General features: G+C 40.7%; 1 protein-coding gene across 17 annotated transcripts in view; it reads right to left on the bottom strand.

Moving 5' to 3' along the window:
- Positions 1–16,482, bottom strand: part of LOC127378566 (uncharacterized) — a 63,613-nt gene that overhangs the window by 2,037 nt on the left and 45,094 nt on the right. For all 17 annotated transcript variants that reach the window (XM_051427486.1, XM_051427484.1, XM_051427483.1 and 14 more), the window contains 7 exons: positions 14,534–14,965; positions 4,582–4,888; positions 1,833–1,975; positions 1,285–1,548; positions 928–1,182; positions 575–823; positions 167–424 (listed from right to left, as the gene is read on the bottom strand). In XM_051427486.1, coding sequence (XP_051283446.1) covers positions 167–424; positions 575–823; positions 928–1,182; positions 1,285–1,548; positions 1,833–1,975; positions 4,582–4,888; positions 14,534–14,965 — 1,908 coding nt within the window. The remainder of the gene's footprint in view (positions 1–166; positions 425–574; positions 824–927; positions 1,183–1,284; positions 1,549–1,832; positions 1,976–4,581; positions 4,889–14,533; positions 14,966–16,482) is intronic.

Raw genomic sequence — 16,482 nt, 5'->3', positions numbered from 1 at the left:
ACACAAATAATATTAATTTAAGAATTCAAGAACAACTTTGAACTAAAGGTGATACATGTACATATATATGTTTTTAAAGGCGCTCCAGGGAGAGGTGCATTATATCCTGTGTGTTGGAGAGGACTGATACAGGTACAGCACTGAGGAACAAGCACTAATGTCTGACCTGAGTTGAGAAACTTTGTCCAGTGTAAACAGGATGGACTCTATTTGTCCTGTTGGTATGGAGGTAAACACGAGGTTCAGTTTAACTCTGTCACTGTGTTTGAGGGTGAAGAGCAGAGCAGCACAGTCCAGCGAGTCCATCTCTCTGCAGGTCAGGCTGATCACATGATCCAGTGACCTCAGTAAACTGGGTATAATGGGACTGGCACAAGCTTTATAGATCTCTCTGATGGCAGTCAACACAAACCTGGGACAGGGCCTGAAAGCATAAAGTGTATTCACCAGGACACTTTATTCAAAGAATGAACAAACTGCTGTCAAACATAAGCCACAACAATGAATGTGCAAATGATTAAATAGAATAAACTGGACGTCTGTATCTGGTAAAAGGTGAAAACAAACTGATCACCTTTTAACTACAATCCTGTCCAGAAAGGGAAGCAGACGTGTGACGTTCTCCTGTAAGAAGCGGTTCTTCCTCAGGTTCACAGTGATGATCTGATCTGAAGACTGCTGCAGCAGACAGTGAAGAAGCTCCCAGTTCAGACAGCAGGAGCTCAGGTCTCCACCAACCTTACTCAAGAACAACTGGGTCAAGTCCTTGTCCTGGATTTCATGGATCAGGGAGAGTAGCTGCAGGGAAATCTTCTCACTCAGTCTGCAGATAAAATGTGTGAATATATCTTAATAATAAATAAATGATGAATTCATTCAGTATTTTCATTCATTAGTTTGTGTTTGAGACTCAGGAAAGACTTTTACTTGATTGTTAGAGGACCATGGTGGAGCAGCAGTGGAATGAGACCCTGAGCAGGGACGTAGAACTCAGTCAGGTCTAACTGTCTGACGCTCCAGTATCTCAGCAGGGAGGCCAAACTACTGACAACCTTCAACAACACTCTTTCTGATGGTGGGACTGTCTGAGGGGTGAGAGAAAGCTCTTCAATAGCTAACAGACCTGCTGCTCGCCCTCTTCTTACCCACTGAAACAGTAGCAAGGCCATGTCACTGGAGAGACTGAAAATCAAAGAGAAAGCAATAACAAATTAACCTTACCACTAACATTCAAACTGGACAACATGGTGTAATAAGAACAACAGTAATTATAGAAATGTGAACCTCAGACTATGTAGTTGTGTTGTATGTCTGAAGAGGAGGGAGGCTCCTCTGACAGACATCTTTCTGGGTTTGAGGATGAGATCCACATCAGATCCACAGAGTCTGAGAACTCTGCCCACAGACCTGCAGGTTCCTGTGTGTAACTCTCCTGTTAACTGCAGGGTGTACCCCAGGAGCTGCAGCAGAGAGGACAACTGCTCCTCATCCTCTCTGGATCTTACAGAGATCAACGTACACACACTCTGGAAGAACTCTGGATCACAGCTAAAACACAATATGATGGATGATGAGTGAAAATACTGCATTACAAACTCTCTGATGTACAATGTCTTTAATCAAAGATTAAACTGAGAGAAAAAACGCACAGTCGGATTAAGTGTTTAACTGTATCTCTGCTATTACCTGTGATAATATCAAACTATATTAAAATAATTAATAATTACTGCACTGACAAACAGAATTAATCTTTTTCTACATTTGTTCATTTCAAATCAAATTATAGTCAAAAAACATTTTGATGAAATTCTTCTGAATATTATCAGACTTACCTGAGCTGTGAGATATAAGGCAGACACTGTAGGAAACTCCTCACTTCACTCTCTTCATGTGAGCAGTCTGTCAGCTTCACTTGTTTCTTCTCTGATTGGAGTTTCAGCACTTCCAGGAGGATGGAGGTCTTTCTCTCTGAGAGGTTTATGGACCAGACTGCAGGAGCTGACTGGAGAACTGACTGTAATGATGGAAGGACACTCAAGCCTGTTTTAGTCTCATAGTCCTTCAGGTGGGAGTAAAGATCCAACAGGAAATCACACTGATGTTTATTGGCATCATTATACATGTTTCTGTCATTAAGAGGGAAAGTTTCATATCTGCACACTGATGATAACAGCTCCAGTATCTTCTCTCCTGTCTGCTGTTCTCTCTCTGCTGCTGCACAGAACAGATTCCCAAAGAACTTGGTTTTACCTTCAAACCTCTGAGAGACACTGTAACGAGAATTGAACATTTTGTTATGATATGATGTCAACAACAGAAAAAGAGCCATACATTACTGATATGGAGTTTATCTGATAAAAGCCTACAAATACCTGCTAATGAACATCATACTGTGAAATCTATCAATCTCCTCTGCTTTTCCCCTCATCTTTGACACACACACACACACACACACACACACACACACACACACACACACACACACACACACACACACACACACACACACACATCAGGAAAGGACTACTACTAAAGTAATATAAACAATGGAGAACGGACACAGAACATACAGAATTTATGATCGCTTCAGAGTTTTTTTTTTCCGTCTCTGTTGTTTACAGCGCTGGTGAATCTGGATGAACAAACACAAACAATCTGTGTGTGGCTCACAATCACTTCGTATATTTTGACAGTATTATCTAAGTTACATCTTCACTGTCTGAAAATATTTCTTTGTCATAATGTCTAGTGTCATAGGGGGCTGTAATATAGTGGTCAGTGTGACGGTAGCCTCGAGAAAGAACTCTGATAAACATGTTTGTATATTTTCAACAATGAGCACGAGGTAACCAGTTGTTTTAGATCAACCCCCAAATAAATGTTACCTGGCTGCTGACGTAATCAATCAATACATGACTGGAAGCAGTGAGACAGAGTCACTCCAGTGGCTCATGGACAAAAGCAATACGCTGGGGAACTGTATTGGTTTTGATCCAGTGAGATCGAAACCAGCTTGATGCTATTTAAACTTATATTTTCTAGAATGTAGTTTTTCTGTGTGTGGCTGTAATGTGGGCTCACTTATACATCTACTACTGTAGATATGAGACTTGAAAATCACCAGTAATATGTTTGTGAATGTCTGACGAATCTGGTGACAGAGACACATCACAGCTGCAGCACACAACACGCACACACGTACAGCAACCAGTTAGTTTGAACACCAGTTGGGATATAACACGGGCGACCCGGTGGGTTTTAAGAGGTTTTATACATCGAGATAATTTCTATAAAATCTAGACCAGGCCTTTATTGGAGACCTGCGTTTATTTGGGACCCTGTTTTTATTGGAAGTTTTACGGTACATAGTCTAAGTAAAACTGCCATGGAAAATTTACTGACAAAGACAAAAAACAGCTAGTAAAGTTAACTTAAGAAGTTTTAATAGAGACTAGTCTTAAACATAAGTAAAAGGTCACTTGAAATATCCTCTGTGAATTTTACTAAGAATTTCTGTGTGGAAATTGTTACCAAGATTTTTCCAAGTGAATATCTCTCCAAGTATCTTACCATATCTATGGTAGCAAAACTATTCACAAATGTGAGTGGAGAATTGTGTAGCTATGTCTAAATCTGTGTTTGTATAATCAGATCAACAAATGTATTGAGATTTGTAAATATGTAGAGAAATCTGTAAAAGCAGACAAACATATTAATGACTCAGTCTAACTTTTTGCTTCGAGAGCTGGAAATACAGACAATTCATCGGTTACAACTCAGACAAGACTCTCAATTGGCTCTTTTTAGACATGACTTTTGTTAAACTTCTGCTGTGGCAGATCTGCAAATGCATGTGGGGATTTGTGTTTGTGTGTGTAGAGAGATATATCTGTGTGCCTCAGTCGCTACACAGCCTACAGACCACCAGTCAGCGGTAGCGTGACATTGCTGTGCTGTCTATTGTTTTCCAAGATGAAACTCTAAACGTGCTCCGGTCGGGTTTATGAGACCGCTCACCGCTCACTAGAAGCAGTATCTGATACTGATCACAGAGTATATTTGAGGCTTTATGTTTATAGTGTAGGCTTATTTATTTATTTATTATTAATTACTATTCTTAACAACATTGTAGATTAGGTATTAAAATGCATTAATTATTAAATTAGGAATTGACCACTGTTTCATTGGCAGGAACAATCTTATGGGACAAACCATCTAATGTACAGATTATGTTAAATTGAGAGAACATTTGTACAGTCAGATGAAATAGTCTAATTGTATGTGTGTTATTAGCTGTGATAATATCAAACTATATTAAAATACTGCTGAATAATGAATCCACTGACAGACAGCAATCATCTCTTTCAACATTTTGTTCAATTTTAAATTATAGTCAAATAATATTTCACAAACTTCCTTTCAATATTATCAGACTTACCTGAGCTGTGAGATATAAGGCAGACACTGTAGGAAACTCCTCACTTCACTCTCTTCATGTGAGCAGTCTGTCAGCTCCACTTGTTTCTTCTCTGATTGGCGTTTCAACACTTCCAGGAGGATGGAGGTATTTCTCTCTGAGAGGTTTATGAACCAGACTGCAGGAGCTGACTGGAGAACTGACTGTAATGATGGAAGGACACTCAAGCCTGTTTTAGTCTCATAGTCCTTCAAATGGGAGTAAAGATCCAACAGGAAATCACGCTGATATTCCTCATAATCATCATAATCATCATAATCATCATCGTCTTCATTAAGAGGGAATGTTTTATATCTGCACACTGATGATAACAGCTCCAGTATCTTCTCTCCTGTCTGCTGTTCTCTCTCTGCTGCTGCACAGAACAGATTCCCAAAGAATTTGGCTGCACCTTCAAACCTCCGAGAGACACTGTAACAAGAATTGAACATTTTGTTATGATATGATGTCAACAACAGAAAAAGAGCCATACATTACTGATATGGAGTTTATCTGATAAAAGCCTACAAATACCTGCTAATGAACATCATACAGTGAAATCTATCAACCTCCTCTGCTTTTCCCCTCATCTTTGACACACACACACACACACACACACACACACACACACACACACACATCATCATGAAAGGACTACTACTAAAGGAATATAAACAATGGAGGAACGGACACAGACTGTACAGAAATTATGATCGCTTTAGAGTTTTTTCCGTTTCTGTTGTTTACAGTGCCGGTAAATCTGAATGAACTAACACACACAATCTGTGTGTGGCTCACAATCACTTCGTATATTTTGACAGTATTATGTAAGTCACATCTGTAATGGTAGATTCAGGTTCTTTGTTTCAGCCACTGGAGATGCCCAACCTCCCCCTTCCTAACACAAGATGCCTGGTCCTTTTGTGTTTTGTAGATTGTGATGTCTGGACTTGGCTTTGCACCTGAATGCAAGATCCTGCAGGACACCTCATATGTAAAACACACCAGCAGGGGGTCGGCCCTGATGTCTGCAGTGGGCAGAGGGGTGGGAAGGCACTTCCTGGAGGGCCAGACCCCTACAGCAGACAAAGGGGTGTGAAAGAGGTGGTCCTCAGGTATAAATGTTTAGATATCCCCATGTTCGGGGTCTTTCTTCATCTTTGACCGCTCGTGTGTTGATTGACCTTTTCTTTGCAAAGAAAATAAACTTGTCGGCCGGCAGAAGTTCTCTATTTCATTCTTCACCAGCAGCAGAGAAATTTCCACAACAATTTGGTGTCAGAAGTGGGATCCCTCGAGCGATCGTCTGGGACGGGACGCGGACAGTGACAGGCCATCCTGGAAGAAAAACTTTTCAGCCTCCAACCTCAAAATCCTCTTCTGAGAAGGGAGGACTGACCGCAAACGCCCCAGATCGTCGCCGCTGGGATTTTCCACAAACGCAATTCAACGAAATTCATCTGGTGAGCACTGAAATATTGACATTTAAATTTCTTTTCTTTAAATTTTGGGTTTAAAATTGGCTAAATATTTCCGTTTCTCACATATCCACAATCGATCTGCTTTTTGTTGCTTGTAGCCTTAAACGAAGTAGCCAGGTCTTTGTTGCTTGTTCCTTAAACGAAGCAATCAGGTTTTTAAATCACTTGTAACCATAAACGAAGTGATTTGCTTTTTTTCACTTGTAGCACAGACAAAGTGATCAGGTCTTTGTTGCCTTAAACAGGTCTTTATGCTTGTTCCTTAAACGAAGTAACCAGGTCTTTGTTACTTGTTCCTTAAACAAAGTGACCAGGTCTTTATCACTTGTTCCTTAAACGAAGTGACCCTTTACAGAGACGTCTGTATTGTAATAGTTGTGCACGACCTCCATTTGGAATGGGGAGTAAAAGCTCTGGAGGTTGGACCTCTGGAGGGGGCGATTGTGGATGTTATGAGAAGGAAATATGGGGATAAAAGTTTAAAAAATTTAAATGTCTGGACAGCTGAGTTTGGATTCCCAATAGGGGGATCCCTCAGTTTTGTTTTTTTTATTTTTTATTTTATTTTAAAAACATATCGATATTAGAAGAAAAACTGAAGGGAAAAGAACAAAAAATGAGAAGGAAAAATAAGGTTTCTGTAAGAAAATTAGAAAATATGGAAGGTCAAAAGAATGTTTTCAGATGTGGAAAGGGGAAGCAGAGACACGAGATAGGAAAAGAATGCTGAAACAACTCCCTTTTCCATGTGAAAAAGTTGAAACCAATGAAAAGCTAATTTCACACACACAAAGAACACCAGACTCGCAGACTTCTTCTTTGTTTCCACAGTTGGCGGTTTTGAAGCTGGATCCAGACCTTGACGGCAACCCACCTATTCATCCTTCAGCTCCACCACCATACAACACAGTGACACCCAGCAAAAGAAGGGAAGCAGACTCCGCCATGCCACAACAAAAAACAAGTTCAGGAGCAGCTCACTGTGCCCCCTGATGTGTCCGTTCCACCACAGAACCCTACAACCAACCCCCTTCTCCAATAGCACATAGACTGTGTCATCCAAATCAAGATGCAACCTTCAACATGCCCATGGTTGAAATATCTGGACCAGAAGGTGCAACGTTGATTTTCCGCCCATGGACTTCTGCTGACATCACAGCAGCCTCACAACATCTGCCCAACCCAACAACATCAGAGGTATTCAACACCCACATACGTGATGGATTAAACAATATTCCAGATGTGTGGAAAATTCATCTTTGTAACTGTTTGTTACGTGGACTAAAACCAGACATTGCCTCAGCTGTAAAAGTTCCTGCATTGGATGTAATGATGCACGCCTGTCCAAACTTTGCAAACACGCCATAAATGCCCATGACCAAATATTCTCAAAAATAAAAAAAAAAAAAAAAAAAGAAGAGACAACACAGAAAGAGTTTCACATGGCAGCAATAACCATGTATAACACAATCCGAGAACATGGACAACCAGATCATACACATAGAGGAAAAGATAACCAACACAGGCACTGGAAAGATAAAATTCCAAAGAATGTTTGTTTCCTTTGTGGTCAACATGGACATTGGAAACGCGAGTGTCCCAAAAATACCTCATCAACCCTGGTGGACAAGTCGGACTGAAAATGGGACAGGGTTGTCGGAGAGGGATGGACTCCTGCTGACAAGCCAAACCAACTTGTGAGATCGAGAGAAGGTACTGCACCACACTCCACACACACATACTGAGCAGATTAATACACAATCTATAGAGAATTCAGACAACAGATATACAATTGCTCTAACATATGTTCAGTACACATCTGATCATTTCAAGAGGTTTCCACAACATACATTGACCATTGCAGAACAAAATGTTGCATTCTTAGTTGACTCAGGAGCCACACATTCTGTAATAAAAGCTTTAGAACTCACTACAAAACCAAAAATGAGTGGAGATTATGTGTACTCTGTTGGTTCATCAGGTCAAACAATTAGAGAGAACATTACTGTCTCACTCAAATGTGCGGATGGGCCAGATATAAGCTTCAAACATGCATTCTTGCTCTCAAAAGTCTGTCCCATTAACCTGATGGGCAGGGACTTGATGTGCAAATTAGGCCTTTGTCTGATCTCAACTCCAGAAGGTGTCAAAGTTCACAGACCATCCGATCTGGAGCCAAATTTTTCACACTCTTTTGTTCACCACATCCCAGAACTACAATATGCATATCTATGGAAATTGCAACCATCAACTGCCTCTGAGCTTGTTACTTTAGCTAGAAAAACAGTTTTAACAGCTACAATAGATTTCATGACACCAGAGGATCTGCATTGTACCTCTCATGTGTCACCAGGACCTGATGAGCCATATGAGGAAGGTTGGTTGAGAGAGAGATTCGATAAACTCACACTGTCACACATTTATTGGACACAACATAAATGCGCTATATCAGTCTCTCTTACACCAGCTCAATGTGATGTGTACACCATAGACCATTCAGTCCCACACATCACACTTGCAAAACACACATCAGATAATTGGGAAGATTTGGGACCTTTTATAAAATCATGTCAGCGCGCAGCCGATTGGCAAGAAACATCTGATCGATCAATTTTTTTTCACCAACACTGCAGTGTTACTCTAAGAGTTTACCATTTTTTGTGCACACTCAAAGAACAATCCAGCTGGTACCTAAAAGCACTTTTAAATCTTTTTCCTTTTTGTCCGAAGAACAAGCAACAGCTATTACAGCCCTACAGGAGGTCCTTAAGACACTGTGGGCTGTTAGTAAGTATGATGTTGGCCTCATCAAAGACTGTGAACCTGTTGTCATTACTAACATCACTGTAAAAAGATGCAATGTTTTAAACCCTGCTACTCTCTTTCCCACACCTGGCGATGGACAAGAACATAACTGTGTTGCTGTCCTCCAACAGGTCTGCTCCCCAAGACCGGATCTACAAGAAACTCCATTAACTAACCCTGATTTGGTTGTTTTTGTAGATGGATCCGCTTCCCGCGACCCACAAACTGGTCGCAACAGAGTTGGATTTGCTGTTGTCACTAATCATGAAACTCTTGCCTCAGGTTCACTCCCCTCTCACTATTCTGCACAAGCAGCAGAACTCACAGCATTGACAGAGGCATGCAAGCTGGCAAGCAACAAGACTGTAACTATCCACACCGACTCTAGATATGCTTTTGGTGCTGTACATGATTTTGGTACTCTGTGGAAACACAGACAATTCTTAAAATCTGACGGGAAACCCATTCTTCATCATGACAAGGTTGCAGCTCTTCTAGATGCCATTTTGCTCCCAACCTCAATTGCTGTTTGTAAATGCCTTGCCCATACTAACAACTCAGATTCTGTCTCTCTAGGGAACGCAAGAGCTGATACTGCTGCAAAAAGAGCTGCACTCTAACCCATCATCCTTGATCCTTTGTTTGTCTCAACTCCGGTCTCTATTCCAAGTTCTCTTACAGCGATGCAGTCCTTTGCCACACCACAAGAAAAGATGTTGTGGAGACGCTGCGGTGCCACACAGAAAGAAGCAGTGTGGCGGGGACCCGATAACAAACCCTGCCTGCCCAAACATTTCTTTCCTCACTTTGCAAAATTGACACATGGATTGGACCATGTGTCAAAAGGGGGGATGTTGGATGCCATAACTCAACACTGGTTCACCAAAGGTTTTTCAGTTCATGCGCAGAAGTTTTGTCAATCGTGTATGGTTTGTGCAACACATAACGCAGGTAAAACCAAAACAATCACACACGCCGCACACCCACCACCAGATAGACCATTCGAACATTTGATGATGGATTTCATAGAACTTTCGCCAGCAGAAGGGAAGAAATACTGCTTGGTGATGGTTGACATGTGGTCAAAATGGGTTGAAGCATTCCCAGCAAAGTGGTAGCAAAAGCTCTGTTAACAGAAATCCTTCCCACATGGGGAATACCAACTAAACTGAGCAGTGATAATGGCGCACACTTTTTCAATTCTGCAATAACCCAAATCAGTGATTTTCTTGCCATTGACCTCAGACGACATTGTGCATATCACCCTGCCAGTGGAGGTGCGGTCGAACGAGAAAATGGCACTCTGAAATCAAAACTAGCAAAGTGCTGTGAGGAAACGGGGCTGCCATGGACAAAGGCCCTGCCGATTGTTCTAATGCACATAAGAATGAGAAAAAGATCCAGAGTGAACATGAGCCCCTTTGAAATTCTTTTTGGCAGACCCCCATCTCTAGGAGTGGAGCCTGTAACCAGGCCACTCCCCTCCTATGTGACGATGACATGTTACAATACTGCAAAAACTTATCTTCCACTCTCTCTCAAATCTCTCAGCAGGTGAGATCAGCCCTTCCACTACCAGCTTCCACATTACTTCATGACTTTCACCCTGGCGACTGGGTGGTGATGAAGGACTTCAGGAGGAAGCACTGGCACTCCAAACGGTGGCGAGGTCCATTCCAGGTGCTTCTGACAACACATACTGCTGTGAAGATAGCTGAGAGAGCAACGTGGGTACACGCCAACCACTGCAGGAAGGTCCCTGAACCAACAGAGGAATTCAGCTGTCAACCTGAACGACGCAAGGACAGACGACGTGGAGACGGACAACGTGAGGACGAACAAGCGCAAGGAGAGGACGACACGAGGAATAACTCCATAAATTCAACAACCACCAACTAGATGTCAGGATTAACACCGCAAACCTTCCCAATAGATTACACCATGCACCACCTGATCCTGATCCTATTATATTGGACGATGCTGACAGAGGCCTACACCTACAAACCTGCCAAGACCGTCACTCTGACAGAAGGACAAAATGCAACCTTCACCTATTTAAAAATGGCAATCAAAATCCAGCCTTATTTCACATTTCTGATCCCCATCATTACCCCAGCTCAGATTATGACTCTGATGATGACATTTTGTAAATAATGGTAATGTTTTTGTTTTTGTTCTTTTCTTTCTTTTGTTCCTTCCTCTTCTAAACAACTGCCATGATGATACATTTTAAAGTAGGTCTGTAAGTTGATGTGTTGGATAATGAAGTTGTGACTATATACTTTATTTTATTCTTATTCTTTTGTTTTGTTTTGTTTTTTTTACTGCTAATGATTAATGAATAATAAAAAGGGGGAATTGTAATGGTAGATTCAGGTTCTTTGTTTCAGCCACTGGAGATGCCCAACCTCCCCCTTCCTAACACAAGATGCCAGGTCCTTTTGTGTTTTGTAGATTGTGATGTCTGGACTTGGGTTTGCACCTGAATGCAAGATCCTGCAGAACACCTCATATGTAAAACACACCAGCAGGGGGTCGGCCCTGATGTCTGCAGTGGGCAGAGGGGTGGGAAGGCACTTCCTGGAGGGCCAGACCCCTACAGCAGACAAAGGGGTGTGAAAGAGGTGGTCCTCAGGTATAAATGTTTAGATATCCCCATGTTCGGGGTCTTTCTTCATCTTTGACCGCTCGTGTGTTGATTGACCTTTTCTTTGCAAAGAAAATAAACTTATCGGCCGGCAGAAATTCTCTATTTCATTCTTCACCAGCAGCAGAGAAATTTCCACAACACATCTTCACTGTCTGAAAATATTTCTTTGTCATAATGTCTAGTGTCATAGGGGGCTGTAATATAGTGGTCAGTGTGACGGTAGCCTCGAGAAAGAACTCTGATAAACATGTTTGTATATTTTCAACAACGAGCACGAGGTAACCAGTTGTTTTAGATCAACCCCCAAATAAATGTTACCTGGGTTCTGACGTAATCAATCAATACATGACTGGAAGCAGTGAGACAGAGTCACTCCAGTGGCTCATTGACAAAAGCAATACGTTGGGGAACTGTACTGGTTTTGATCCAGTGAGACCGAATCCAGCTTGATGCTATTTAAACTTATATTTTCTAGAATGTATTTTTTTTGTGTGTGGCTGTAATGTGGGCTCACTTATACATCTACTACTGTAGATATGAGACTTGAAAATCACCAGTAATATGTTCACAGCTGCAGCACACAACATGCACACACGTACAGCAACCAGTTAGTTTGAACACGAGTTGGGATATAACACGGGCGACCCGGTGGGTTTAAGAGGTTTTATACATCGAGATCATTTCTATAAAATCCAGACCAGGCCTTTATTGGAGACCTGTGTTTATTTGGGACCCTGTTTTTATTGGAAGTTTTACGGTACATAGTCTAAGTAAAACTGCCATGGAAAATTTACTGACAAAGACAAAAAACAGCTATTAAATTAACTTAAGAAGTTTTAATAGAGACTAGTCTTAAACATAAGTAAAAGGTCACTTGAAATATCCTCTGTGAATTTAACTAAGAATTTCTTTGTAGAAATTGTTACCAAGATTTTTCTAAGTGAATATCTCTCCAAGTATCTTAACATATCTACGGTAGCAAAACTATTCACAAATGTGAGTGGAGAATTGTGTAGCTATGTCTAAATCTGTGTTTGTATAATCAGATCAACAAATGTATTGGGATTTGTAAATATGTAAAGAAATCTGTAGAAGCAGACAAACATATTAATGACTCAGTCTAACTTTTTGCTCCGAGAGCTTGAAATACAGACAATTCATCGGTTACAACTCAGACAAGACCCTCAATTGGCTCTTTTTAGACATGACTTTTGCTAAACTTCTGCTGTGGCAGATCTGCAAATGCATGGAGGGATTTGTGTGTGTGTGTAGAGAGATTTGTCTGTGTGCCTCAGTAACTACACAGCCTACAGACCACCAGTCAGCGGTAGCGTGACATTGCTGTGCTGTCGATTGTTTTCCAAGATGAAACTCTAAAGGTGCTCCGGTCGGGTTTATGAGACCGCTCAGTAGAAGCAGTATCTGATACTGATCACAGAGTATATTTAAAGCTTTATGTTTATACTGTAGCCTTATTTATTTATTTATTATTAATTACTATTCTTAACAACATTGAAGATTAGGTATAAAAATGCATTAATTATTAAATTAGGAATTGACCACTGTTTTATTGGCAGGAACAATCTTATGGGACAAACCATCTAATGTACAGATTATGTTAAATTGAGAGAACATTTGTACAGTCAGATGAAATAGTCTAATTGTATGTGTGTTATTAGCTGTGATAATATCAAACTATATTAAAGGACAATTCCAGCGCAAAATGGACCTGGGGTTAATAACACGTGTCCCGAGTTGGTTCGGTCTCTGGGATATGTTTTCATTTTAATCACACGTGACCAGTTTTAGCACAAACCTCTAATTAGCTTATAACGCTGGTCAATGGGGCACCGAGTAACGTGAAAAGAAATCTATTTCTATTCCACAAACAAGACTCAAAATAGCACCACACTTACACGGTAGCATAATGAGGGCCCCTACCTGTAAACTGAAGCATTGAGAACGTTGTAAGTGTACAGACAGTTTATTAAAAAGATAGTTTAGAACAACAGTAGCGTTCACATGTACAGGCGGGCGCCGTCTTGGGAAAACAGTCACGTGACCAGTCCAATATATCAGAAATAATCGCACCGATATAAAACATAACTCCTCTAGTGTACTTACTCAGTGGATAACTGTGCTTCTGGTCCCTCCGGTATGAGTCGCTGCCTCCAATTTATTTTCGGGACATGGAAAAAAGTTTAAAGTGCAGCTCTGTTTATCAGAGAGGGGAAATCTTCACACTGTACAAAACACTGCGTGCAACACAGCCACTCCTCTTCAGTGGCCATAGCTTCACAATGTCCGCAGGTACACCACCAGTTTCCTGAAGTACGAGGCTGTGTTGCAGCATTGACTACCAGTAGCTCTCTCTCTCTCTCTCTCTCTCTCTCTCTCTCTCTCTCTCTCTCTCTCTCTCTCTCTCTCTCTCTCTCTCTCTCTCTCTCCGACTCGAAAAGATAAGGACGTCCATCAAACTGAAAGGGTTCGTTGTCGATGTCTTCAGATTCAGTTGAATAATCCGCCATCTCTTCAGTGTGTATCCTGTGGAAGCACTAGTAGACTAGTAGTCTCTGTTGCGTTCAGGGCTTTCTTCCGGCAACAACGTGAGTTCACGTGAGATGGTGCGTTCAAGTCACATCTCAGAGAGTTGGACTGGTCACGTGACTGTTTTCCCAAGATGGCGCCCGCCTGTATATGTGAACGCTACTGTTGTTCTAAACTATCTTTTTAATAAACTGTCTGTACACTTACAACGTTCTCAATGCTTCAGTTTACAGGTAGGGGCCCTCATTATGCTACCGTGTAAGTGTGGTGCTATTTTGAGTCTTGTTTGTGGAATAGAAATAGATTTCTTTTCACGTTACTCGGTGCCCCGTTGACCAGCGTTATAAGCTAATTAGCGGTTTGTGCTAAAACTGGTCACGTGCGATTAGAATGAAAACATATCCCAGAGACCGAACCAACTCGGGACACATGTGTTATTAACCCCAGGTTCATTTTGTGCCGGAATTGTCCTTTAAAATACTGAATAATGAATCCACTGACAGACAGCAATCATCTCTTTCAACATTTTGTTCAATTTTAAATTATAGTCAAATAATGTTTTCACAAACTTCCTTTCAATATTATCAGACTTACCTGAGCTGTGAGATATAAGGCAGACACTGTAGGAAACTCCTCACTTCACTCTCTTCATGTGAGCAGCCTGTCAGCTTCACTTGTTTCTTCTCTGATTGGAGTTTCAGCACTTCCAGGAGGATGGAGGTCTTTCTCTCTGAGAGGTTTATGAACCAGACTGCAGGAGCTGACTGGAGAACTGACTGTAATGATGGAAGGACACTCAAGCCTGTTTTAGTCTCATAGTCCTTCAGGTGGGAGCAAAGATCCAGCAGGAAATCATACTGATATTCCTCATAATCATCATACTCTTCATTAAGAGGGAATGTTTCATATCTGCACACTGATGATAACAGCTCCAGTATCTTCTCTCCTGTCTGCTGTTCTCTCTCTGCTGCTGCACAGAACAGATTCCCAAAGAACTTGGCTTTACCTTTAAACCTCTGAGAGACACTGTAACAAGAATTGAACATTTTGTTATGATATGATGTCAACAACAGAAAAAGAGCCATACATTACTGATTTGGAGTTTATCTGATAAAAGCCTACAAATACCTGCTAATGAACATCATACAGTGAAATCACACACACACACCATGAAAGTACGGAGTCCCTAAAGGGACATGGGGAAAAAGAAGAAAAATGAAACGGATCTCGTGAGCACGAGAAACCTTATATTAAGCACAGGCAGTTGTGCTTCCTGTGTGTTATGCCTCTAGGCTCATTAACTGCGGTTCAGCCGTTACTCTGATCTCCGTGGTCAAATCAGCCTCACAATTAAGAGTGTTTATATATATATATATATATATATATAGTATATAAGTGTTATATTCTCAGCATTATGGTAATTGCGGAGAAACAGCATATTCACTTCCGGTTTTCAAAATAAAGGTATTAAGAACAGTAACCTACATAAAAATAAAATATGTTACATTAAAGTGTTTAATGCGACCATGATGAATAAAAAACATACTTAATATCAAGCATTTTTACTGCACCAATGTGGAGAAATTCAACAACAAAAGTCCATATTTGTTACATTCTCTGTCTGAGAGCTTGATTGACAGCTCTCAATGAAGGAGAACCACCAGGTAGCAACTGGCATGAGGTGCATCAACACATGGCTCATTTGAATATTTAAATTAGCCATGTGTTGATAGGTCACAACACGAAAATGTAACCAATGAAATTACTTATTTTGACACACATTTTTAGCCAATAAGTATTAAACTAACAAGGTAATGTGTCAAAAGGCGGGCCTTTTTTGTTATTATCTGAAAAGGAGGACAAATGAGTCTCTGGCTTAAGGCTGCACCTGCAGCTGGACAGGGCATTTAAAAGCTGCACTGTCCGGCCTAAAGCGGACGAATGGCCACCCTAGTAAAGGCTGACTTAACTGCAGTTAATGAGCCTAGAGGCATCTCGTCAATCAAACAAATATGGACTTTTATTGTTGAATTTCTCTAAATTTGTGCAGTAAAAATGCTTGATATTAGCCAGGAATTATTGAGCAATGTGTTTTTACAGTACCTCAAATATAATAAAAGATTCCACTTGGATGTACAAATATGTAACTTTTGTTTTGGCATTTCTTCACATTGGTGCAGTAGAAATGCTTGATATTAAGTATGTTTTTTATTCATCGTGTTCGCATTAAACACTTTAATGTAACGTATTTTATTTTAAATGTAGGTTACTGTTCTAAATATCTTTATTTTGAAAACCGGAAGTGAATACGCTGTTTCTCCGCAATTACCATAATGCTGAGAATACAACACTTATATAATACATATATATATATATATATATATATATATATATGACACTCTTAATTGTGAGGCTGATTTGACCTCGGAGATCAGAGTAACGGCTTAACCGCAGTTAATGAGCCTAGAGGCATAACACACAGGAAGCACAACTGCCTGTGCTTAATATAAGGTTTCTCGTGCTCACGAGAAACGTTTCACTTT

Source organism: Dicentrarchus labrax, unplaced genomic scaffold (genome assembly GCF_905237075.1).
Source record: "Dicentrarchus labrax unplaced genomic scaffold, dlabrax2021, whole genome shotgun sequence".
NCBI lineage: Eukaryota > Metazoa > Chordata > Actinopteri > Moronidae > Dicentrarchus > Dicentrarchus labrax.
Note: the sequence above shows the minus strand (reverse complement) of the source record. Positions and strands in the feature narration are given on the sequence as shown.